The following is a 26,241-nucleotide window of genomic DNA, read 5'->3' as shown; positions in this document are numbered from 1 at the left end:
GCCACCACTCTTTCTAGAAAGAGAAAAAAGATTTACAAGAAACTTGCAGAAAAAGTAACACTTGTGGCCCTCAATGACACAGTCATATTTTATTCAGTAGATTAAATTATACAGATCCCTAGACCCTCCCTCCTGGATCTCCCCCAACTCTTCCCTACTCAATTTAGCAAGCAGGCAGAGAAATTAAAACACAAAAGCAAAGTGGTAGGTACCGGTTGGGGACATGAGTTCCAGCTTACTTCCATCCTTGCTATGTAGCACAAAGGCATTAAGAGCTGCCATTTGCTGAACCCAAAGCACTGTATATTGCAGCATCGAACTGAATGCTCTGTGAAGTACATGCTTTTATTATCTGATGTCACAGACAGTTATACAAGGCTCGATGATATTAAGTTGAGCACTCTCACAAAGCCACAAAGAAAAGAGGAAATACAGAGTGAACTCTGAAGTCATTTCCCACATCCTTAAACCCCCTGCATCACGGCCACCTCTAAGCTGAAACTCCTCCTCAGCAGGAGGCAGACATAGGTGACTTGCTCTGTAAGGGAGCAGTTCCCACTGCTCACCTCAGGATGTCTGGGACAGAATGCAGGATGCTGACTGCGACCTTTGTGGGTGTCTGTGGGAAAACAGAAGCCTGCCTGCCCCTTTCTCGCTGTGCTCACAACATTGCTTTGGCCCAAACAGCATTCACCAGCAAAGGAACCTACCCTATTCCCACGTTCTCCTCTTTGGTCTCAGAGGACCATGCTTCAAGCATGCAGGGTTCTTCTTGCCTACAACAACTGAGAAAGCTGAAAGGACCCAGCACTGCTGGTTTCTTGGAGCCACCTCGAGAGCAGCAACCCTGACTGCAGTGATGGGTGTTAGACATACTTGGTACACATTGTCACAGGAGTATTTCTAGGTTCAGGGCCTCTGGAGTATGATTCCTCTGGCTGATCCTCAGAGACAAACATGAAGTAATTGCTCTAGCCTCATATTCTGGCTCCCTAGGCCAGTGCTCACCAAGGAGCATGGGAGGAGGGACAGCAGAGAGCATTGGTGGGCTTGCATTTGATTAGTTTTGTGCCCAGGGATGTATCTGTCTCTCTGATCTCAGGGTGGAGGTTGCTCTGGGGCATCTCCTCGGAAAGTGGAAACTGGGGCAGAAGGAGGTCAGGACAGGAAGTAGAGCACAGCAAACTTGGACTCCAAACTGGCCAAAAGTTTTCCTGGCCCTGCCACCTTGAGGGGAGGGGTTGTTGTTGGACTTCTGTGAGCCTCTGGATTTCAGGTTGTTGCTAAGAGGGTGATTAGCTTAAACTGATGGTTCCTACCCACCAAAACAGTCCTTGAGAAACAGGTAAACAAAAAAATCTAGGAAATATAACAATAATGTTAAAACCGAGAAACCCATGAGGGTAAGGCAGACAGTTATGAGCTGGAACAGAATGTGGGGCAGAAAGCTAGGTGGAGAATTGGCCTAGCTAGGGAAGACATCTATTTCTGCTCTGCGAGATAATCCTGGGGAAAAGTTAATTCAAATACCCTGACCCTGAGGGCTATAGGAGGGAAACCATGGTGTCTTGTGGCACAAACAATTATGAAAAGTGGCTCTGATGGCTTCTTACCCTGACTCTTCCTGAGAGGTAAGAGGAGTCATGACCCTGCTGGCCTACTGTAAAAGGACTGGCAGTGACCATGGGTCTCCTTAAGTGCTGTGGCATATCAACATGCTAAAAGGCTACCCTAGTACCAGCTTAGGTACTGGGTCTGTAAAGCGAATAGGACAGCAACCATGGAGAATTCCCTTAATCCTGGTGCAATACACTGGGACTGCCTGGAAGAGGGAGCTTACCACCATGAACTGGGCAGAGAAGACCCCCTTTAAAGAATGTTCTATAATGACTCAAAAAACAACATTACAAGGTAAGAAACTAAAACACAGGTCCAAGATTAGACTTGATTGAAAATTCAGAATTTATTAAAGATATTATGTAATTAGCAGTGAAAAGGTATAATAAATGGCTCTTGCACCTGTATAGTTCTCGCTCAGAATTACCTTGAACTTCTGCCAAGATGTGCCCATTGGCTGGAATATCTCGTGATCCTCAAACTAATACTGAATCCCCTCAGATTCTCAAGTAATAACAGGATCCATTAGACTTATGGAAATAGGCGTGCAATGCCCACCCACCCCAACATTCCCAGGCTGATCTCCAATCTTTCCTCTGCTCACTGGGTGTTCGTGGCATGAAAAATAGCCCATGTTGCTGCTGCAGTAATTAATGCACATGCCTCCCCAAATGGAAAACTTTAGAAGAGGGACATCAATTATTGAGGAAAAATGGTGTGATTCAATGGGCATATTACTTTGCTGTGCACCCCAATGAACAGGAAGTGCTAGCCAGCCCTGAGCAGACTACCACTGACACTGCACCTGACAGCTGTTCCTCAGGGAGCATCAGCAAATTCTAAGTCTTCCCTGCTCCCTTTACTTAGTCAAGCTCACTGGAGGGCTGCTACGTTATAATCCTTCTACTAGATAGCCCTGGTCAAGGATGGAATACAAGGAAGCACGACTGCCCAAACCCTAGGCAGTCACTGGAAGATGTCCTGGGAGACAACTGGCCCCAATTACACATCTTCAGCAATTGGCCACTGTGATTCGGTCCTGCCAATGGCAACAACAATTTCTCATTCAGGGCTGCCCTCTTTGGGGTAAAGAACTATGGGAATTCCTTGCCTCTCAAATACCTGAGAGAAAGGGAAGTTTGCCTGCAAAAGAACAGTAGTCAAATTCATATCAGACTTCTTAATAGCTACACTGAATGTAAGAAGACACTGAAATATCTTTAACGCATAAGAGGAATACAGTTTTGAACCCCAAACTTTATATCCAGCATGTTGCCATTCCAATGTAGAGACATATTACAAATATTCTTAGATATAGAAAGATGCAGAAGGTTTGCCCCACAAAGAGACGTATGGAAGAAACACTTAAAAGATAAACATTTTTAGGGAATAATGTAAGATATATGCAAATTAAAAATGGTCAAATATCTTGATAAAATTTAGAGTTTTTTTAAAGGTTTAAACTAAAAAAAAAATGAGTATACCCATTACATAAGAATTAAACTTCCTACAAATCATTACCAAAAAACAACCAACCCAATAAAAATGGACAGACCCTTTCTATAAAGAAGGTGTAAGAATGACCAATTGGCACCCAAAATGTGTTCAACAACATTACAAATTGGAGAAGTGTTCATTAAAACAACAATAAGATAATACTTCATATGCTCTAGAATGACAAAAATGTTAACTCTAAGATTTCTATTGTGAGAGAACATTTTGTTTTCTGATTTATTTACCTGAGAAAACCAAAGTCCAGAGAGGATAGGTAAACTTCATAAAGTCACAGAGGAGTTCATTTAGAGTTTGAGGATAGGGACCAGGCATGAACAAAGCTTTTCCCACAACAGATACTTTAGAGACTGGTATTCCCAGATGTCTCTGCAACTTCCCTCAGAGAGCACTGGGGTTGTGCTAGAAACTGCATGTAGTTAAGTTCGTTTTTCCTGGGATACTAGTCAGGGTGGCTGGCTCAGGATCTAGGATGCCCTGCTCTCATTTCTTCCTCCTTAGAGCAGATGAGGGTTCCATGTCCCAGGCATCCCTTCTACCTTAAACATAGGGGAAGATGCTGTCTTTCCATTTGGTCATCAAATATGGCTTCTTCGGTCTTGACAAGTAAGAACTGAGAACAGGATAGTCAAATGTCTACCTTAACATGAAGAAATAAGCAGCTCTTCTCGGCCAGCTCAGGACTAACAGTAAGTCATCGGCCATATGTCCCCTTTTCCAGTTAGTTAAGAGAAGCAGAATGGTCCACTGAAAATCGTTTCAGGGATCCTGTTTTTGGTATCAGTTGTAGTGCTGAACTTGGATAGATTACAGCAGCTCTTTGAGATCTGTTTACTTGTTCATAAAATAAGACAGGTATATTAGATGACTTAATGTCCTTTAGTTCCTAAAGGGTGGGGTGGCTAGATAGCTTTAATCCAGAGGACTATTCCCCCAGATTATTAATTTAATCCTATGGTCCCTGAAACCACAGTTTCCTAAAATCTCCATATACTCCTGAGAGGGGCTTGATGTGTGGACAGAGCACATCAGGTCATGTTGGCTGTTTTCAAATACGTAAAAGCAAGAGAACTGGGGCAACATATCTCAGCACCGGGAAGGGGCACATGAAGATATGTTCATACTAAATCTGAATCCCAAGCATTAACTTTCCCTGCATTCTTTTAAATTAAAACAAAAACAATATTTAGTTCAAATGTAAGATATAAACAAACCATAAATTCAGTACTTGTGAAAACACTCAATTGATTAAAATAATTCAACATCCACAATACATTTTTTCCATTTTCACAAACAATTTTGAGCACTTTCTATGTACTAGAATGTAGGCTAGGCAATCTAAGGTCTTCATGTAAGAGTCATCTATTTTATTAACTATTTCTATAAGTAAAAGGCAATGCTGGTAGCTAAACACTACCACCATACAGTTTCATCATAGCTAAAAAAAAAATGTCACTTTACTGCCCATCCATCCACTGATTTATTCAATAGATGATTATCAAGTACATACAAGAAGAAACAAGGTCAATGAAAATGAGTCCCTGGCACTGAGGAACACACAATCTAATGGAGATAAGTAAGTAATTATACGGCAATATGTCAACTGTCCTACCAGAGACCCATATACAGGATTGTGGGAACACAGAGGATAAAGTAAAGAACTCCAACCTCCCCAGGTGTTGACACCTGAGCTCTCGCCAGGTGGAGAAGAGGAGACAGGAAGGTGGAATAGCTAAGAAGCAAAGGCATGCAGGCAGGTCGTGATGAGCTGTTTGAGAACTGTGAGTGATTCTTGGGCAAGAATGCGGAGTGGCATGGCATGAGGGGCAAGTGTCATTAGACAGACAGATGGAGACAGAATCATAAAAGACTGATTATGTCATGATAAGAAATAGCATCGACATTTTCCTGATGTGAGGCAATAAAGAACCTCACAACGGCCTACAAAACAGACTCGGTTACCCCTCTTCACAGAGAGGGAAACTACAGTTCAGAGAAGCTAAATGAATTATTCACAGCATATTATTAAGTTTGCTATAGAGGGTGAATCAAAATTTTCTTACTGCAAACTAAATCTTTCTTCCTCAGTCTAGGTGACCTAAATATGTCTGGATACAGTGGGAATTCCATTTAAAAAATATATATATCTTTATTCATTTCAGAGAGAGGAAGGGAGAGGGAGAGAGAGAGAAACATCAATGATGACAGAGTCATTGACAGGCTGCCCCCTGGCACACCCCTGACTGGGGATCGAACCCATAACCCGGGCATGTGCCCTGACCAGGAATTGAACTGCGATCACCTGGATCCTAGGTCAATGCTCAACCACTGAGCCAAGCCAACTGGGCGGAATTCTATTTTGAATGAACGAAGTTGCTGGTGGTGCATCTTCTCCTTATTGAACCTACACAGGCGCTGAACCAGTCACAATGTGGTTTGGTGAGCACTGAAGAGCGGCAGAGCAGAACAAAGAACAGGCTTTTGACTCAGACAATTTGATTCCAATTCCTAAATATGTGGCCTTCAGCAAGTTTCTTAACCCCTCTGAACCCCAGTTTCTACATATGTAAAGATAATCACAGCACCTCTACAAAGAGTTATCACTTAAGAGAGACTAGTGGCCAGCACATGGCTAGTGCTCAGCCAGCATTATTACTCTGACTTTTTCATTGACTTGGAGCAATGGATATGGACCGGATAAACCTAATGTCCAGTAATTTTTAGTTATGGGATTCCTGATATATCCGCACTGTAGCTTCTATGGAAAATAAAGATATATGAGTCTCAAATCAAAACATCTTCTTCTCTGACCAGGGCTAGAAACAAAGGGGTAGTTTGGGGAGTGAAATAAGGATTTGACACCTTCTATTTAGGTCTGCAATAGATCAATCTAATCTGCAAATATAAGAAAGCCCTGTCAAAGCAAAGGAGTAAGAAGCTGGAATAGAGTGCCTAAGCTTAGATTTTAAATCCAGATGAAGAGGTTCAAACTGGGTGGAGAAACTGGGTGAGTGAGACATCAGTGTTGTCAGAGAAAAGGCACAAATAATTCCCAGCCTTATTGGAGGGAGTGGGGGCAGTATTTTATGTACTTCCTACAGCCCTTTCTTTATGAAAGCTGGGAAGATTTCAAAGGGCCTGAATGGACTGGGCTGTGATGAAAACTTCCTGCTCCATCACTTTTTCTTTTCTTCACACTGGGTGAGGGGCATTTAAATTTTGTTCTCCTACTCACTTGTCAGTGCTGCCTCCTTTCAGAGAGCACACCCTGGTCAACTTATCAGGACTCCCCCAATCTCCAGACTGCCTTCTGGATGATCACTTGGATTAATTCAATGAATCACATCCATTCATACTTTTAAAAGAATCTTTTAATTACAAAGATAATATATTCTGGCAAAACTATCAGAAGTAAACACTATTGACCTTTAGACTGTGTTCTTTCAGTGTCCTTGCTCATATACCAACATTCATGTTTTAATTTTACAAAAATGAAATTATAAATATACATGCTTTTCTGTAATTTTACCTTGTTAAAAATTATTTTTAAATTAATTACATAATTATTTTATTTATAATTATGTATCATCATGTTATGTGTAATATTATTTTAATTACTTGTTATATATAATATTAATTATTTTAAGTAAAATGTTATTTACTTAATGACATAATTATTCAGTGAAGTTAGAATTATTCAGTGTATACTGATAGGATGGGTGCGATCCAGAACACTTTCCATGGTCCCTGCCATGTGTCATGGGGACAGCTGAAATTGTTAGAAGAAGCCTTCGCTATCTGGTCAAGTGCTGACACCAAGCTATAACTTTACAAATCGTCTGATCTGAACTGTCCTTCCTAATGTGTGCAGTTATAAATTTAAGCTTTACCAAACAGAACTGTCTAAACCACAGAATTTTTTTAGGGGTTAAAAAAATTCTAACAAGAAATGTTTTACTTTTTTGCTACTTATATTTAATAAAATTTATTTCATACAGAATTCCAGACATGGACAGAAGAAACCAGACCAGCATCTCTAAGTTCCTTCTCATGGGCCTCTCTGAGCAGCCAGAGCAGCAGCCTCTCCTGTTTGGGCTCTTCCTGGTCATGTACCTGGTCACTGTGCTGGGAAACCTACTTATCATCCTGGCCATCGGCTCTGACGTCCACCTCCACACCCCCATGTACATCTTCCTGGCCAACTTGTCCTTCTCTGACATTGGTTTCACCTCTACGATAATTCCCAAGATGCTAGATAACATTAGCTCAGGTAGTAAACTGATTTCTTATGGTGAGTGTCTTACACAACTCTATTTCTTTGGCCTATTTGCAGATCTGGACAACTTTCTTCTGGCTGTGATGGCATTTGACCGCTATGTGGCCATTAGCCACCCCCTCCATTATACCATGACCATGAACTCCCAACGCTCTGTCCTGTTGGTGGCTGGGTCATGGGTGGTCACTACCTTCCATGCTCTAGTGCATACCCTCCTAGTGACCAGGCTTGCTTTCTGTGGCCCCAATATCATCCCCCATTTCTTCTGTGATCTGGTCCCCCTCCTGAAGCTGGCCTGCTCCAGTACTTATGTCAATAACCTGATGCTCACCCTTGTGGCAGGGACACTATTACTTGGACCCTTTGTCTGCATCCTGACCTCTTACTTTTCCATTGCATTGGCTATTCTAAGAATTGATTCCCCAAAGGGTAAGCAAAAGGCCTTCTCCAACTGCACCTCCCACCTCGCTGTAGTCTCTTTGTTTTACAGCACAGCTATTGGGGTCTATTTATATCCTCCATCATCCCCTTCAGGTGGAAAGGACAGAGTCTTCTCAGTCATGTACACAGTGGTCACCCCCATGCTGAACCCTTTCATCTATAGCCTGAGAAACAGGGATATGAAGGAGGCACTGGGAAAACTACTCAGAAGAAAAACACTCTAATACTCTTTCAAGACCTTAGGGTCCTGACTCCAAGACTCAGAGCTGAGAGTCAAAGCTTGGCCTCCTGAGAGCCCCACTGTAGCTGCTCTGAGCCTGAGACTTCTCCTTTTCTCATGTCTGTATTTCACAGTGCAGATTGGCATCTGAGGACAGGGAGGGGACCAGTGTTACCAGCAACCTCCAATCATCTTTGTGGAGTATCCATGCTTTGAGTAGTTTACTACCCACTCCCATAATGGTTCTTGTTTATTTTTACTGGATGACTAGGAGAAATCCACAGGTAGGGGCTTTTATACATATAAAATGAAAATAAAAGTCCAAATTGTTGTTTAGCTCAAGTTATGAAGGAGCTATGAAAGATATACAGGGTGTCTCCAAAAAATGTATACATACTCTGAATAATTATTAAGTCCAATGGGTTAAACCTGAAAAGAAAGAAACACCAATTGAGCTATCAGCTGTTAAGTGTGTATACATTTTTGGGGGGACACCCTGTATATCTCAAGCCCAAGAATATAAGATTCATTATGCCTGGTAGAATAAACTATGAAGGAAATAATCTGATCCTTTACATTAAACAGGCAATGTTCTATAGAAGAATTAGAATGAAGCTTTAACTTAAGTCCTGGGTTCCAGCGCTGGCTTTGCCATTAAAAAATGAACTGTGTGACCACTACATAGTCACTTAATGTCTCTGAGCATTGGTTTCCCCACTTATAAACTGAAGAAATTGGATTATATTAGTCTAAGCCCCTCCATACATATTCTCTAGTTCTAATTATATTGTTTTAGTGACAAGAACTCAAGACTTGAAGTCAGAAGTTAGAAGTCAGAACCAAAAGTCCACTACTTCCACACTATGTAACTTGAGGAACATTTTTTGTCTCATTTCTGGTTCCTTTTCCTGTAAACCTGAAGAACAACTACATTATCCAATTCCTCTGAGTAATAAATATGTGAACTAACATGGATCACAGATAGTGCTCCATAAACAACACTTAGGTTGTTTCCATATCTTGACTCTCATGAATAATGCTGCTGTGAACATGGGGGAAGGAGCTGGTGGAAAGGGTCACTGGGGGGGAAATGGGAACATCTGTAATACTTTCAACAATAAAGATAATTTTTTAAAAAAGCATTTGAGCACTTTAAACAGAATGCCTGGCACATAGTAAACACTCAACTTATATGAGCTATTATTATTGCCAATCGTGTGCATTCAATGATGTCTGTGTCCATATGTGTTGCCAATTTTTTACTGATATGAGAGCTGATAAGAAATATCACACTTTACTTTCTAGGGAAACTAATGATTTGTGTTCTCAGAATGAATAGAGCGTAAGTAAAAGACAAAAATGTCCATCCAAGCTGGAAACTGAGAACAGTTAGAAAGTTATGAGTCAGATCAAGAGGAAAGCATAAGAGAATATCTCTTTACCATATTATAACCCCTATAAATCAATTAAAAAACAACACAGCAACCACATAGAAAAAGTGAGCAAAGATGTAGTTGGAAAATTCAGAGAAGAAAAACTAAAATGGTCAAAAAACTGCCCCCAGTAATCAGGAAAATAAAAAGTAAAACTCTCATAAAATATGATTTCTTTTTTCATCATTAGGTTGGGAAACAGTAAAGAGTTTGCAGACAGTGCTGTCAGGTCATGTGGAAAAGGTCATATGCCCTTAAAAACTGTATACACTGGTTTTAACTTTTTTGAGGACAATCCGGTGGCACCGATGAAATTAAAAATACACATGTACTCTCATCTAGCATTTCCATTTCTAGAAAAATATATGTACACGAAGAGCCTGTAAAATTATATCCATGTAGTATTGCTTCTGTAATAGTCCCCCCTCAAAGGAGATAAGTAAGTGGCATGAGTAGGAAGATGTTTATAACTTCTGGCACATCTAATATCTACAAAATACTTTTAAAATACTGAGTTAGGCCTGATGGTGACATAGGAGGACTATGACATATTGATGAGGTAAATAAAGAAAGCTCCAGAACAAACAAAATCATTTCTGTGGAAATAAAATTGTACATATACATATGTGCACAGGAAAGTGTGTGAATGGGTACATGTCAAAGCAATAACAGAGATCACCCCTGTAGTGAAATGTGAAAGGTGAGAAACAGACTCTCAGTTTTCAATACATGTTTCCCAGCTAAATATTTTGAAAAATAAGAGTGTATCCCTGAAAAGAAGGCTACATCTTCCAGGACTCAGGCAAAGAGAGACACCTATGCATGCTATGACCATATCTAAGTTTTCCTGGGCTTTCTTCTCAGTCCCAATTTTTGGAGCACACATCAGAGAACCCCGTGTCCAGGCTGGTCTCCCAGGTCTGGCTACTCTCCTGGGACCAGCTGAGCTGCCAAGCCACAGTCACTAATACTAATAGTGGAGGCACTGCCTCATGGGCCCTACTCCCCAGAGAAGGCAGCAAGTTCGGCCAATGACACACTTGGGAGACTGTGCTGGGGAAACCATGGGATTCAGGCAGGAACACATGCTACAATCTCTCAGCGCCTTTCCCGGACAGGCTTTGCTGCCCTTGATGAGCAGAAGTACCCCTAGGAATCTAGCTGTTCTGCCCTTCGACCCCCTCCTGATGCCTTTCTTTCTTCTGTGCTGGGCAACATCCTCTGTCTTCTCCGAGTAAACTGCTCTGTGCTATTGTCGAAATAAGAAATGATGGTATGTGCTGCCTGAGGAAGGATGGAGGTGCCAAGCCCAGCCCATCCAGTCTAGTTGGGGGTCCACAGTAAGGTGAGTGCCTGCACTCAGGGCTGCACACCCACACAGTGGCTTCTCAGCAGCTCAGACAATTCCTACACAGGCTCCCAGGAACTTCTAGAGGAAAACTATCTTTCTCAAATTCTGTCCTTTGCACAACATTGTGCATATTGTGAAGTTTGTGTCTGACTCCCTAAGTCATCTTTTTTCTCTTCTTTCCCTTCACAGTGCCTCTTCCCTACGCCATCCTCAGATATGCTGTGTGTTCATGGACTCTCTCCCCTCCCCTTATTAAAATTTAACCACAAAAAAAGAATGAATAATTTAGATAGTCAAGGGTGTTCCATTCAGGGAAGTTATCCTGATTCAGAGAGAAAAGTCTGATGGGATTCCAGAGAGCATCAATCAGTTGGGGAGGTATTATGAATAATCAGAGTTGGATGATCCATGCTTACCCTATGATGAAAGAGCAGACTCATCGAATTTTGCTTAGTTCTGAGAACCACATTTTAAAGACAGTGACAAAGCGGAGCAGTTTCACTGTACAGAGAACTGGATGGCAAACCACTGTCCTCCCAGAAAAACCTGGAGACTGTGTAGACAAGACTGAAATTTTGATAGGCATAGTTGCTGGCATTTACTGAACACTTGCCAAGGACAAGGTACTCTCATTTAATCCTCATAACAACTTTATGAGTAATGTGCTATTAAAATCCCCCTATTTTACAGATGAGAAAACCTAGGCTCATAGAGGGTAGGTGACTTCTTCAAAGTCATATGGCTGTTAAATGAAAGTGCCATGGTTCTAGCATACTACACAATGCTGCCTCTGTTGACTGATGTTCAAATTTAATGTTGAAAAATAATAGACTTGTTCTTTGAGATTCCAGGGCACCAAAAGTTGTCCAAGTAATATGACAGTAACTAGCGTTGCATATTATAAAAAATTATTTTTAATGATGTGCCGACAACTAGATTAGGTCTCCTTCAATATTTTTGAGAGCAAAAAATTAGAAACCCCTCAATCTAAAAATATTTGAATTATGTTCATTAAAGTAATTCATTTTCTTAATATTTCTAATTGTCCCTTCATTTGGCTCCTTTGAAGTTCTTATATCCTGAGCCAATGCATTTAGTAAGACTTAAATGGATTAAAGTATGTCCTTCTTCATGAAAGCATAGATCACACTGACGAATGTCAGAGGGATGGTGGAGAGGGAGAGATTAACCAAATAATTTATATGCATATATACACAATTCAAGGACATGGACAATGGTGGGGAGAGGGACTGGGGAGGGCGATGGGACAGGGTGGAATGGATCACTGGGGAGAAAAAGGGACATCTGTAATATTTCAAAAAAAAAAAACTAAACTAAAAAAAAAAAAATCGTTTGTTAAATAGAAGACAGAATAATGGATAAGGTGACATCTTGAAGACAAAATGATTTCAGAACAGAAAAATACAAAAACTGATCATCTGGAAACTGATTCTCCTAAAACCATGTCTGTGTACTCTTTGAGAAGTTGTTGGTTATCACCCAGGATATGCATTCCCCAAAATAGAAGTTGGTGGACCAAACTGCCTCTGAAATTCCTTTTAGCAGTCAGATGCCTTCATTATACAGCCCATCAACAGGTCTTATTACCATGGACGAAATGCCTTGATTTTAATTTGAGGAGTTGTGTTATATAGTTTCACTAGCATGGCCTCTGGAACCAGATAAACATGACTTTTAAGTTCAGATTTTGCCCTTTATGAGCTTGAACTTTCTATATCTCAGTTTTCTAATTTGTCAAATATGGATAATAATAATAATAATACTGGCCTCCATAGTTATTATAAAAATTAAATGTGATAATGCAGCAAAGTCCTTGGTTCAAGGTAAATGCTCTGTAAACATTAGCTATGGTGATAATGATGATGTTAATTATCGTGAAAAATTCATACCTAGTTATTTTGGAAAATAATTAAGCACTTGATCCTTTTATCAATACCATGTGTAGTTTATATCGGAGCACAAAAGTGATAATAACTAAACGGCCTGTTCACATGTCCAAGTCTATAAAAAATAATCCTATTTGAAAAACAGTATAGAGGTTCCTCAAAAAATTAAAAATAGAATTACCATGTAATCCAATAATTCTACTTCTGGGTATTTATTCGAAGAAAACAAAAAAGCTAATTTGAAAAGATATATGCAACCCCATGTTTACTGCAGCACTACTTACAATAGCTAAGACAGGGAAACAAACTAACTGTCCACTGGTAGGTGAATGAATAAAGAAGATGAGATACACACACACACACACACACATCACACATATACATGTATTATCCAGCCATAAAAAAGAATGAAATCTTGCCATTTGTAACTATGGATGGATCTTGAGGGCATTATGTTAAGTGAAATAAATGATACAGAAAAAGACAAATACCATATGATCTCCATTAATATGTGGAGTCTAAAGAAAAAAACTCATAGATACAGAGAACAAACTAGAGGTTGCCAGAGGCGAAGGGTAGGAGTAGGCAAAATGGGTGAAAGGCTCCAGAACTACCAACTTCCAGTTATAAAGTCAGTAAGTCACAGGGATATAATGTACAGCACGGTGACTAGAGTTAATAATACTATATTGCATACTGGAAAGTTGCTAAGAGAGTAGATCTTAAAAGTCCTTATCACAAGGAAAGGATTTGTAATTAGGTATGCTAGCATGTAGATGTTAACTAGACTTATTGTGGTGATCATTCCACAATGTATATTAATATTGAATCATGATATTATACACCTGAAACTAATACAATGTTATATGTCAATTATACCTCAATAAAAAAATAGTAATAATCATTTTTGTTCTTATGGCAACAGATGGACAATACCAACTGGACCAGTGTATCCCATTTTGTTCTCTTGGGCATTTCTACCCACCCAGAAGAACAGATCCCACTCTTCCTTCTTTTCCTACTAATGTATGCAATCAACATTTCCGGCAACTTTGCCATCACCACACTGATTATCTCTACTCCACGCCTCCACACCCCCATGTACATCTTCCTCAGCAACTTGGCCTTGGCAGACATTTGCTTCACCTCCACCACGGTCCCCAAAATGCTGCAGAACATTTTCTCTCCTACAAAGGCCATTTCCTACATGGGCTGTTTAGCCCAGACTTATTTCTTCATATGTTTTGCAGCCATGGAAAACTTCCTCTTGGCTATCATGGCTTATGACAGATACGTCGCCATCTGCCACCCTTTCCGCTACCCTATGATTCTGACCAGAACGCTGTGCTTGCAGATGGTCGCCCTGTGCCACATCCTCTCCCATCTTCATGCCCTGCTGCACACCCTTCTTATGGGCCGGTTGATCTTCTGTGCAGATAACAGGATCCCTCACTTCTTCTGTGACCTCTACCCTCTGATGAAGTTATCCTGCTCCAGCCCCCACCTCAACGTCCTGATCATTCACACAGAAGGTGTTATCGTAATCAATGGAGCTCTGGCCTTCATCATGGCCTCCTATGCCTGCATCCTCTCAGTGGTTCTCCGGAGCCCCTCAGCCAAGGGCAAGTGGAGAGCCTTTTCTACCTGTGGCTCCCACCTCACTGTGGTGGCTATCTTCTATGGCACCCTCACCTTGGTCTACTTCCAGCCTCTTACGAGCTATTCAGTGGCCAAGGGTCGCATTCTGACAGTCATGCACACAGTGGTAACCCCCATGCTGAACCCCTTCATTTACAGCCTGAGAAATGGGGACATCAAGGGAGCCTTCAGGAAATGGAGGAGCAGAACATGGATTTCTTTCTTTAGATGATATCCCTAAACACAGTTCCAAGTTTTATCTGTGATTCTGGGGAAACGGTTTTGCCCCTCACATATCTGTTTCCTGTAGAACTTCCCGGAAATATCTAAATTAAGTACATATCACAGATTTTCTCACTGGATGTTGTCCTGAGATATCCCTTAAACCCAAAGCACATGAAACTATGTATTTAGTGTAAAACATTAGCATGGCTTTGATTACAGTTGAGGTTGTTTTCTGGACCTGCCATTAAACACCAGGGTTCTAACTCTCAGAGTTAGTTAGATGCAGGCAACAGAAACCGATTATCACTGATTCATGAAGAAAATATGTTTATTGAAAGTATATATGGATTTTCCAAAAAGACTAAGGAACTAGGCTCAATAAAATGGAAAAGAACCACAGTCAAAATCATATCCCAGAGTTGGTCTGGTGAACTTACTGCTATGGTCATCAAACTCTCTTCACTGCCACTGGTATCCCCACCACCAAGAGTTACTAGCAATCAGCACTGAGTACAGCCCTTGAAGGCCTGAAAACCCCCTCCAGAAAGAACTGCCCAGTTCTTATTCTTTGCACCAACACATCTAGATTCAAAATAAGGTGGAACAGGTGATTGGCCAAGTTTTAGCCACTCGTCTGCACTCTAGTTCACAGGGAAACTGGGAGAGCAATATGGCTGCTTTTATTTTCTGTAAGGTAGAGGGAAGTTCTGTCTCCCACTAAGATAAATGAAATGGGGGAAATATTTCAATATGGGGAGAGGGACTTAATGACAAATGTCCACTGAATAAGGTCAGGAGTTACAGATGGTCCACAATTAAGCACTGGCACAGTTCTCCAATTTACATTTTCTTAAATCCACTAGCTATACCATTCAGAAAAACTTAAACTCCTTTGTCTCAACACACTCCTGATCTTTTCTACACTTGATATACAGAATTTGTCTATTTTACTAGGTATTTGTCTGCTGACCAATCAATGCTGGACATGAGGAAAAGGTCTAAGAGTCATGATGTCTATTAAAATGTCAAGTCTTCCGTTTCATGGGTGTAGGATCAAAAGGAAAAGGTGAGAGGGGCCTCCTGGGACATGGGGCAGAAGGTGCAAATGTGGCTGGTTTAGTCAATTTATCTGGAAAAAGTTTCTATTATAAGATATGAGTGGTCATGGCACTGAGTTGAGAAGGAGCTAAAATTGTGGTAATTTTTGTGTAATTAGCTAGAAGAGAATATTCTTGTAACCTATATGTAAATGTTAGTCAAAATTTACACCACTGAAATTGGTTTAAGAAGCTACACTCCTTAAGTCTTTGGTTGCACAAAGACAATAAATTCTTCCAAGATGTAGGGGGCCCTGGCACTTATAAAATGATAATAACAAGGAAATCAAGCCGACTTTTGGTTAGTTAACTCTGGTTCTTTCCATTTGCCAGAAGCATCTTACATACTCATATACAGTGGGGCAAAAGTAGGTTTACAGTTGTTCATAAGGAAAATAATACAATAATTAAATACTAATACCAAAATAAAGTCTGTGTTTCGAGTACTTACAACTATAAACCTACTTTTGCCACACCCTGTATATAAAAATCATCATGTCCTAACCTTAAATCTATACAATTTTTATTTGAAAAAATAAAATAAGGAAATGTTTTGATGTTTCTCCCTCACTCCTTGATGACTTCAGCATCCGATTCTTTAACTCTCTCCACCACTATTTAATTATCACTTTTGGAAACACTAATATCCATATAAATGGCTTATCTTACAAAAAACCTGGACTCTCAGTTCCTGACCTGTTTAGTGTCAGCAATCTTTTACTTTACCTCATCTTAACTACCCGCTCACATGGTCATATTTTAGACTTTGCCATTACAAATAATTGCACCACTGGTGAAATCATAATTTTAAACTTTTCACTTCCTATCAGCTTCTATATTTCACCTTATTTAATTTAGTTCAACCGCAACAATTCTCTGACATCACTGAGATCTGTCATCCTTTGCATTGTTTTTCATTATCCATCACCTAATTTATGCCCTTCCTTCCCACCTTTACAATAAATTTTATGGTCCAGAACTGTAAACTACCTTCTTGTAAACACCCTTAATTCTTTTGTTCATTAATTCATGTTGCAGAATACCACCCAACCATGATGACAGAACTAATATTAAACTTGTGAATGAAATACCTAAATGGGCACTCAATATTGGCAGAATTGAGGCTTCCCATAACATTTCCTAGTACTTCACTTTCTCAAACTCTAGCATATTTAACATAATTTCTTTCTACAAGTCTCTAAACAATCCTGCCCCCCGTCACTCTCAGTTGAAGTCTTTTCAAGTATATGCCATCTTCCCGCCATCAAATCGACCAGCCCATCTGCCTACTCTGACTTCCTTTTTGTTACAGGGAAAGAAGTGGCTCATCTCCTAGATAAAAACATCCCCTTAATAGATGTGCATTCCATTTCAAGGACTTCATTCTTGCAATTAATTACTTTCTCTCTTGAATCCTGAATTTTTCATTATATACTGAATTACTTCTATCAGCAATGGATGCTTATTGTCACCAGTCTTTACAAAAATTAGAAGAAATTCTCCCTTGACTTGTGTCCTCCTCAAGTTACACACGACTTTGTATCTGTCTTCTTTTAAAAAATTATACTTGAGAAATGTCTGTTACCACAGCCTCCATTTACTCACTTGCAATTTTATCACAAATGACAGTAATTGTAATTTTTCCCAACACTTCTCTTAATTGCCCTTACCAAAGTTTCCAATAATCTGTATCTTGTCAAATCTAATAATCAATTATCTGTTCTCATTAATGACTTCTCAACTGCATTTGAGAGAGTGATCACTCCCCTATTCTGGAAGCACTCTTTCCTAGGATTCAGACATACTGAACTTACCTTCCTTCTTCCTGCTAATAGCTACTTCTCAGTTTCCTTTGCCGTCTCCTCTCCCCGACCTCTAAATGCTGGAGTGAGCAACCATCTCGGGGCTCTGTTCATAGTTCTCTTTTCTATATTCTCTTTAGGTGATTTTACCCAGCCCCATGGCTTCAAGTATCATCTACATTTTGTTGTGACATTTCTATCTCAAGAGAAGGCCTTAAGCCTCAAGCATTATGTATTTAACTGCCTATAAAATATCTCCACTTGGATAGATATCACAAAATTAACATGGCCCAAAATGAGTTATTGATTTTGCCCCCCCAACCCTATCTACGTGCCCCCACTTCCACATATAAATTATTCCACCCATTTTCACGGTCCATCCTTGGTTCTTCCTTTTCCCTTACATATTACATCTAGTCTCTCCATGTGTCTAAACAGCTCTACTTACTGTATGTCCCAAATCTGATGCCCTACTCCCAGTGTTAGAGCCGCTGTGAAGACTCCCTTCCACTCTGCTGTCAGTGACCTACACTGTCTCCTATGGAGTGACACAGAAGCTCAGATGGAATAATCAGTCACCATAAGTACTGAACTACTTATTATTACTGTGAGTTGAGAATATGAGAAACCATAGAATTATTATAATTTTAAGAGTAGTTTATACTACTCTATGATTTGCTGAATAATCCCTCTTCTGTATAATGGTATTGTAATGCACTTTGACTTCTCTCTGGAAAACAGTACATGCCATCCCATCACTAAAGTGATCAAATCTCTGCAGGCCGTGCTGATGTGTAATAATCTAGTTTAGTAATCCCCTATGCCTCATGTTAGATGAGAGGTTCGAGTCTGATGATTTAAAAGTATCTTTTCAGTTCCAAAGTGATTAGATTCTAGGCCAGTCAATGGGGACCAGAACTATTTATTCAAAAACTCACTTCTTCCCAAATCCAAACAAGAGGGATCCAATAGGAAACATTATTCCACAGGAATGTGAACCACACCAGTTACTGGAAGTGCAACCCATCTATTCAACACACTTTCAAGCTACATCTTAACTCCTCGGGCTCAGGAGATGTGCTGCCATTCCCGGTCGGCCTGGGAGCCAGGCTGGAAGTTTGCTGAGATGCGGAGTTTCCTGGGAAGTCTTCGCAGAGCTCCCTTAACCTCCTGGTTCCTCAGGCTGTAGATTAGTGGGTTTAGCATAGGGGTAACTACTGTGTAAAAGATGGCGACCTGGCGATCCTGGTCCAAGTCATAGCTGGAGGAGGGCCGGAGGTACATGCGGATCACCGAGCCATACAGGAGCAGCACAACCAGGATGTGGGAGCTACAAGTGGACAGAGCTTTGCGCAGGGCAGCAACTGAGTGCATACGGGCTATGGCAACACCGATGCGGGCATAGGAACCCAGAATGAAGAAGAAGGGGCTGACCACCACAGCTACCCCTTCAGTAAATATTAGCATTTCACTGACTACTGGTCTGGTGCAGGAGAGCTTCAGCAAGGGTGTGATGTCACAGAAGAAGTGCGTCACCTGGTTGCCACAGAAGGTTAAACGGGTGACCAGCACACTATAAAGGAGGCTGTTGAGGCTGACAACCACCCATGAGGTCAAGGTTATCTGTAGAAAGAAGCGACGGCTGATGATGGCAGAATATCTTAAGGGGTTACAGATGGCAACATAGCGGTCATAGGCCATGGCAGCCAACAGGTGGCCTTCCATGCTGCCTACGGCCATAAAAAAGAACAGCTGGAGCATGCAGTGGTTAAAGGAGATGGTTTTATTCACAGACAGTGTGTGGACCAGCATCTGGGGAACAATGATGGTTGTGAGAAATATGTCAATAAAGGAAAGCTGGCAAAGCAGGAAGTACATGGTGGTCTGAAGCTTGGGGTCTGAGAGGGCAACAGTTACTAACAGGGCATTGCCTATAATTGCCACCAGGTACATAGCAAGGACAATCCCAAAAATAACTGGCTGCATCTCTGGACAGCTGGACAGGCCCAATAAAACAAAGTCAGTTATATCTGTCCTGTTTCTAGTGGCCATTAGACACAATCCACATTCCCTGCAAAAAGCAAGTGTTAAGATCAAATAATGCTGAAATATACTCTGGGATAACTATTAGGAAACATCTTTTCTCACATGAATGCCCCTACTTGCCAAAATGGTTTTTTTCCCATTTCCCTTGCCATGATCTTTCTATCCATCCACTCACTCACCCACTCTTTAGTTTTTTCCAGGTTCATTTATTGATCACTGAGAGTCTTTCAATTTGATAGATATGAAGGACAGTAAGATAAATTACACATGGTCCCTGCTTTTATGAAATTCACTATATAACAAGGCAGGCACCACACTATACACAGAATTTCTTTGGTGCTTGCTATGAGCTGAAGAGCATACTAAATATCACACATTTGATCCTCACGACAATCCCATATGGTAGAAACTATAGTACTTTCAGTCCCATACTGCAGATGAGAAAACTAAAGCAAAGAGACTACTCTGTTGAAGATCTGAGTGACAAAACCTGGACATGAATCTGTATGGTTTTACTGGACTTAAGCACCACACTGGCTGGTTGTCAGAGCCGGAGAGGGAAGGGAAAGGTATCAAGGCTCCAGCCAGATGTCTGAGTCTCTGCATCTTTGATGGGGGCACTGGAGTGAAGATCTGGTCCTAACTTTGTATGTCTAAAAGCTACTGTTCCTTTGGTAGGGGAGTTCTTGTTCCTTTAAGTCAACTGAACTTATCTGGGATGAGAGTAGAAGTGATTAATATAGTCATTGGTTTTATTAATGATTAATTTTCAATGAATAATAAAATCTTGCAGTAGAGAGAGAGAATTCTCATGTCTTTTCAGTTCATATTTTCCCTGTAGGCAGGTCTACAATGGTACACCAAAGAGGTAACTTTCTGAGGCGGCTATATGGATAAGGATATTTTGATGAAATACTGCCTTTCTTCATGAATGTGAGAAAAACAATTTTAAAATTGTAGAGTATAAGAGAACATACAATAAAAAGCAGAGGACTCTTACTCTAATTTTGCCCACCTCCATGTTTAGTTTTAACTCCTCTAGTGGTTCATACCTTTAAGCCCCTAAATAATATGCTATTTGTTTATATATCTATGTAGCAATTTTATCAACTTAAGATATCTTTTGAGTTTCTAGTATAAAAGATGAAGTTTTACCTTGTTTACATTATCCCCACTCTTCTCCCCTCCTTCCCCCCTGTTTTTGGATGATTATTTTAGTTCTCCAATTAGTTGCTTTTAAATCGTATACTTAAATCTGTATTTCTAATTCCATAAACTTCAGACGACACTTACTGTCTTCACTCTTGCACCCTCCCAAACTTTGGGAACTGTACCTTGATTTGTTTATTGTTAAGATTGAAAACATATAAATTATGAGTCATAGCTATAGGTAAGTCTTCCAGGTAAAAGCTAAGAATCAACAGGCAATATTTACATTAGTATGACTATGTAAATATGTTTCACTGCAGAGCCAACTGGTGTGCTATAGTTGCATTTATTCTTTGATGAGTCCCGTGTTCCACCCAACGAAGGGGGAATACTAACATTGAGATAAGAATCAAAACTATTTAAGGACGTCTCTCTTGGTGCTTTCCTTACTCTAAGGATCACACATAGAGCAGGAGCTTAAAATGTAAAACTTACCTTTTGTCTTTATTTCTCCCTGTATCCTTCTCTGTGCCCGTGGATACAGCTCAAACTATATGCTCTTATGATCCTATTACCCATCCAAGGCAGTGGCCACATAGAGATGTCTACATTGAGGTACAGATGAAAGTGAAAAAGAAGACATGAGAGAAAAGGGGGATGAATAAGTCCCTTTGTGGGGAAAGATAGAAAATGGTCTCCAAGGGGAAAAAAGTAGCAGTGAGTATAGATTTATCCACTATGAGGATGAAAATGTAATACTATAATGTCCATTTTCTTCCAAGTACAGCAAGCCTGTATTTTTTTAACTAATTATATGCAATAAGAGTAATAAGCAGCGGTAGTACTCTTACTGGCTGACTTCACTGCGACTCATCTCTTTATCTTTCCTATTTTCCAATATCTCAGCATTACTCTCAGCAGAGCTGGAGCTCTGTGGATCCTGTTCAGACAGCTTGGAGGGATCAAGGATGCTGATGGCACAGAGAGGAGTAATTTGTTAGAAGAGATATGAAGATCGCACATGTACAGATTTGAACACCTTAAGATAGTAAGCTAAACTGAAATCTGGGAAACAAAAACAAAAGGAAGAATCCCTGGAATGAGATGGGAAAGCGTCTCAGGTTTCCCAGTTCCCACCTGGTGCTTCAGAGACATACAGAGTCATGGATAAGGGAGGGAGCTCAAGTATCAAGGTCTAGTCCTGCTTATTCTTGTCTTTCTTCTTTGATGAAAGCACAAAGGGACGTATGAGTCTTTACTGTTTTATCAATATCTAAGTCTTAAGAATGTGCACTATTTAATGTCTTCTTGGTCAAAATTCTATTTCTAGTCTGTACCCTGTGTTAATGAATCACGAATATTGAATCTGCGATATATGAAACCAGAACTTCCTTTTTCTCTGTCTCAAAAATATATCTTCCAAATTCTCACAAAATAAATGAGGTCCTCTGTCACACATGTATTGTACCTGGAAACTATGAAACGTCTCTCCATACCCTCCCTGGTGGCATGACTAAATGCTCCACCTAAACCTTCACATTCTTGCTCAGAAACCCACCTTTCCACGTTATTACTGACAATTCCTCCATCGCCCTGCTTCCCTTGATCCTAATACAGGTACCTCATTTTATTCATTGTTCTTGGTAACATAGCATACTATTTTCTACAAGAGGGTTACGTCTTTCTATTCCCCTTCTACTTACTATTAGGGCAGAGTGTAAGCTTATTCTCACCTTTCTCTGTATTTAACATCATACACTCGAGTTAGAACGTCTGGGTAGAGCTCTTAGGCACATTCTCACAAAATCAGGGATTCTCTGTGCAATTTTCTATAGGAGAGCTCACCCCAACGAAGCAGCCTCACTTACATGTACACACTCAGATTCTACCAACCCGAGACGCCTCCAATTCTGTTTGGATGAAATACTGATTTGAATGTGCTGAGCCCTTCTACCTTTCTTTATAAACTGAGGCTGTAGCTCAGGAGTCTGCTCCTTCTCCTGCCTTACACCTAGATCTCACTGAGGCAAAAACCATAAAGCTTCTGAAAACAATTATGTCTCTAGGGAAGGTCTATCCTTTGGGGATCACCATAGCTTTGCACAATGTCAACAGTTAGTCAAGAAGAAACCCCAAGAGGAAATTGATTCTCATTTCATCACTTCAAGAAACCATCTTTCCTAACCTTTCCTTTGTATAATTATTGAGTGTTTGCTCTTAACACAAATATGTTAACTCAGCTGCATTAGTTGCAAGGCGTGAGGCTTTATGAGATAATAACAGGACAACTCTGACCACTGTTATGTTTCTATTCTGCTCTCCAATGACTTCCTCATTTCACCATCACCCAATTGTATCCTTTTGTTGGATTTCATCTAGTCATCTTTGCTTATCTATTTTAGAACTGTCATCCTCAGAATACTTGACTTAAAGAAGTCTTTGAGTATAAAAGAAACAGCAGGAGATGGAGCACTAGATCAGAAAATCTGAGATTGTATGAAAAATGGAGAAATTTTTGGTCTCACTTTTTTAAATATAGTAATGACATATGGCTTACTGATATGGATTATATATTATGAAAATGGTCGCAAATTGAATACATACCAGTATTTTCCACCACTGACCTGCACAGAAGAAACTCAGTCTCATGCTAGAAAATCAAACTACTAATTGGTAAATATGATCAAAATTCAGTGGAAACAGAGAGAGATTCTAATTAATCCAAATGTAATCAATGTCCTCCAAAAAATGTAATACATTTATTTTTATTTGCAGAGCATCTATTTGACTTTCTAACAGTCCTATTTACTTTGGGGAAGTGACTTCTTCCCCTAATGGACACAGGCTGATGGTATTGTCAAGTGCCCTCCCACCCCAGAATTTGAGGTAGGAGATAAGGGGAATGAAAATGGTTGGATGAGATTCATTTCGACCAGTGTCACTCTAAGCAGACAGTCCTGGATTTTAGGCTTTTTTTCTCCCTCCACCTGAGTTATTACCCCTGGCTATACATGTACACCTCTGCTTTAATTATTACTCTAATAAATAAATGTAGACATTGAGCAACGGCTGCTAATGTCAATAGAAAGTAACATAAACAGGTAGTATGTCTCCCACTGATGGAAGAACATACCACCACCTGTGAAGTAGTTTCCCTTTTCCAAAAATCAAGCATGAATCTGATCAAGCTTCTACAATTCACTTCAAACTTACAGAAAACACAGAGTACAGAGGAACATGCAGTGACACAATACAGTGATAAAAATCAGACAAATCCACACTGTTGGGAATTCCAAAGAAAACTATGCAATGTCTTCCACGAACAAACTGTTAGAGCTAATAAGTGAATACAGCTAATAAACTTCAGCAAGGCTGTAAATACAAGCTCAACGTGGAACATCAGCTGTATTTAAATATATTAGCAATGAAAAATCTTGCAAGGGCTTAAGAAAACCATTTTCTTTACAACAGTATCTAAAAGAATAAGTACTGTGGAATAAATTCAACTAAAGAGGTGAAAGACTTGTACACTGAAAACGACAAAACATGGCTGAAATTAAAGAATACCTAGATAAATGGAAATACAGCACAAGCAACAGGTTGGAAGATTTAATACTGTTAAAATGGAAAGTCTCCACAAACTGATCTACAGATTCAATGCAATCTCCATCAAAATCCCAATAGACTATTTTATAGAAATGGAAAAGGGAACCCTAATATTCATATAGAATTGCAAGGAACCATGAGAACACAAAACAATACTTGGGGGGAAATGTTAGATGACTCAGGGACACCTATTTCAAAACTTACTGCACTCCCTTTCCTCTGATAATCACCATACATACTACTGTCTTTATCTATGAGCTTTTGTTTGTTTGTTTGTCTTGTTTGTTCATTTATTACTTTCAGTTTTATATCCCATATATGAGTGAAATCATATGGTTCTTGACTTTTTCCATCTGACTTATTTCACTTAACATTATATTCTCAAGGTCCATCTATGTTGTTGCAAATAGCAGTATTTCATTTTTTCTTACGGCTGAGTAGTATTCTGTTGTATATGTGCACCACATCTTTTTATCTAGTCATCTAGAGAGGGACATTTCAGTTGTTTCTATGTTTTGGCCACTGTGAATAATGCTGCAGTGAACATAGGGGTGCATATATATTTCTGAATAAATGTTTTCTAGGTAGATACCCAGAAAAAGGGTTTCTAGGTCATATGGTAACTTTTTAAATATATTTTTTATTGATTACAGAGAGAGGACGGGAGCAGAGGAGAGAGAGAGAGACAGAAACATCAATGATGAGAGTGTCATTGATCAGCTGCCTCCTGCATGCCCCCCACTGGGGATTGAGCCTGCAACCCGGGCATGTGCCCTGACTGGGACTCGAACTGCAACCTCCTGGATCATAGGTTGATGCTCAACAGCTGAGCCATGCCAGCCCGGCACTATTCTTAATTTTTTTGAGGAACCTCCATACTGTTTTCCATAGTGGCTGTACCCGTCTACATTCCCACCAGCAGTGAATGAGGGTTCCTTTTTCTCCACAACCTCTTCAATACTTGTTATTACTTGTCTTGTTGATGATAGCCACTCTAGCAGGTGTGAAGTGGTTTCTAATTATTGTTTTGATTTGCATTTCCCAAATAGCCAGTGAAGGTGAGTATAAGGTGCATTATTTTAATGTACCACTGAGGGGGGAAATGTTGCCAATTATTTACGACACACCATAGATTTAAATTCATCCTATATAAGAGATGCTAAAATGTGGAAAATATGAGTCTCAGATATCAGCTATCAATAAAATATGAGAGCTAGACCATAGAAAATATAGAATATGGTTTCTAGAATCATGTTTGCATTTGCATTAGTGCTCCAAAGAAAAGTAGTCCTTATGCTAAAAGCATATGCTTTCAAGTTTAATCTGGAAGAAGAAAAAAAAAAAAAGGGAAAATTCTGGCTCCATTAGTCATTTGAAAACTGTTCCTTAGCATTAACTTTGTCAGAGAAAAACAGAGAGGTTCAACTACACGACTTGGCTTCAAGCAGCCTTTGGTTCAAGTTATGTTTAATAGTTACCTTATTTTTCTAAATCACTATAAAAATCATTATTAAAATGGAGATAAGTTCACGTTATGAGGTTGTTGTATGGTTTGCATGAAAAAAGCTGAGAACATAAATGTTAGTTGTCTTCAAGTGAAAAATTATGTGATAATGAATGAGATTGGTGTTTAATGACAATTCATGTACTAAGGGAGCAGAAAAGACATTCCATTAAGTCATTAAAGAATGCTTTTTGTAAGAGGCTGCATTTGAGCCTGGAGACACAGGTGAAGGGAGAAATATAAGAAAGTGAGGTGAGTAATATGTGATCAGAAATCAGTAAGTGACAGGAAATGGGCAATATGCATTTGGCAGGGCATGTTGGGACCCTGATGTATGAAATCTGTGTGCTTTCACGAATTAAGAGTAGTGATCCCACTTCTAAGACTATATCCTAAGAATCCTGAAACACTAATCAG

The 26,241-nt window shown here is 39.9% G+C and overlaps 3 protein-coding genes across 3 annotated transcripts in view; 2 read left to right on the top strand and 1 right to left on the bottom strand.

Moving 5' to 3' along the window:
* Positions 1-7,137: 7,137 nt before the first annotated feature.
* Positions 7,138-26,241, top strand: part of LOC308564043 (uncharacterized protein) — a gene marked incomplete at both ends in the record, with an annotated part of 44,228 nt that continues 25,124 nt past the window's right edge. Inside the window, 1 exon segment of the mRNA XM_081151753.1 lies at positions 7,138-7,313. Within this exon segment, the coding sequence (XP_081007879.1) occupies positions 7,138-7,313 (176 nt within the window).
* On the top strand, positions 13,683-14,627 carry LOC308563382 (olfactory receptor 1Q1-like; the record flags this gene model as incomplete). The annotated part of the gene is made up of 1 exon (XM_081150420.1): positions 13,683-14,627. One exon carries the CDS (start codon positions 13,683-13,685, stop codon positions 14,625-14,627), a length of 945 nt encoding a protein of 314 aa, XP_081006546.1.
* On the bottom strand, positions 18,588-19,571 carry LOC308563378 (olfactory receptor 1L4-like; the record flags this gene model as incomplete). Its single annotated transcript, XM_081150416.1, has 1 exon — positions 18,588-19,571. The coding sequence occupies one exon, from the start codon at positions 19,569-19,571 to the stop codon at positions 18,588-18,590; it is 984 nt and encodes a 327-aa protein (XP_081006542.1).

Source organism: Miniopterus schreibersii (assembly GCF_964146895.1).
Source record: "Miniopterus schreibersii genome assembly, chromosome: 11".
Classification (NCBI taxonomy): Eukaryota; Metazoa; Chordata; class Mammalia; order Chiroptera; family Miniopteridae; genus Miniopterus; species Miniopterus schreibersii.
The sequence above is the reverse complement of the archived record's forward strand: the minus strand, read 5'-3'. Positions and strand labels throughout refer to the sequence as shown.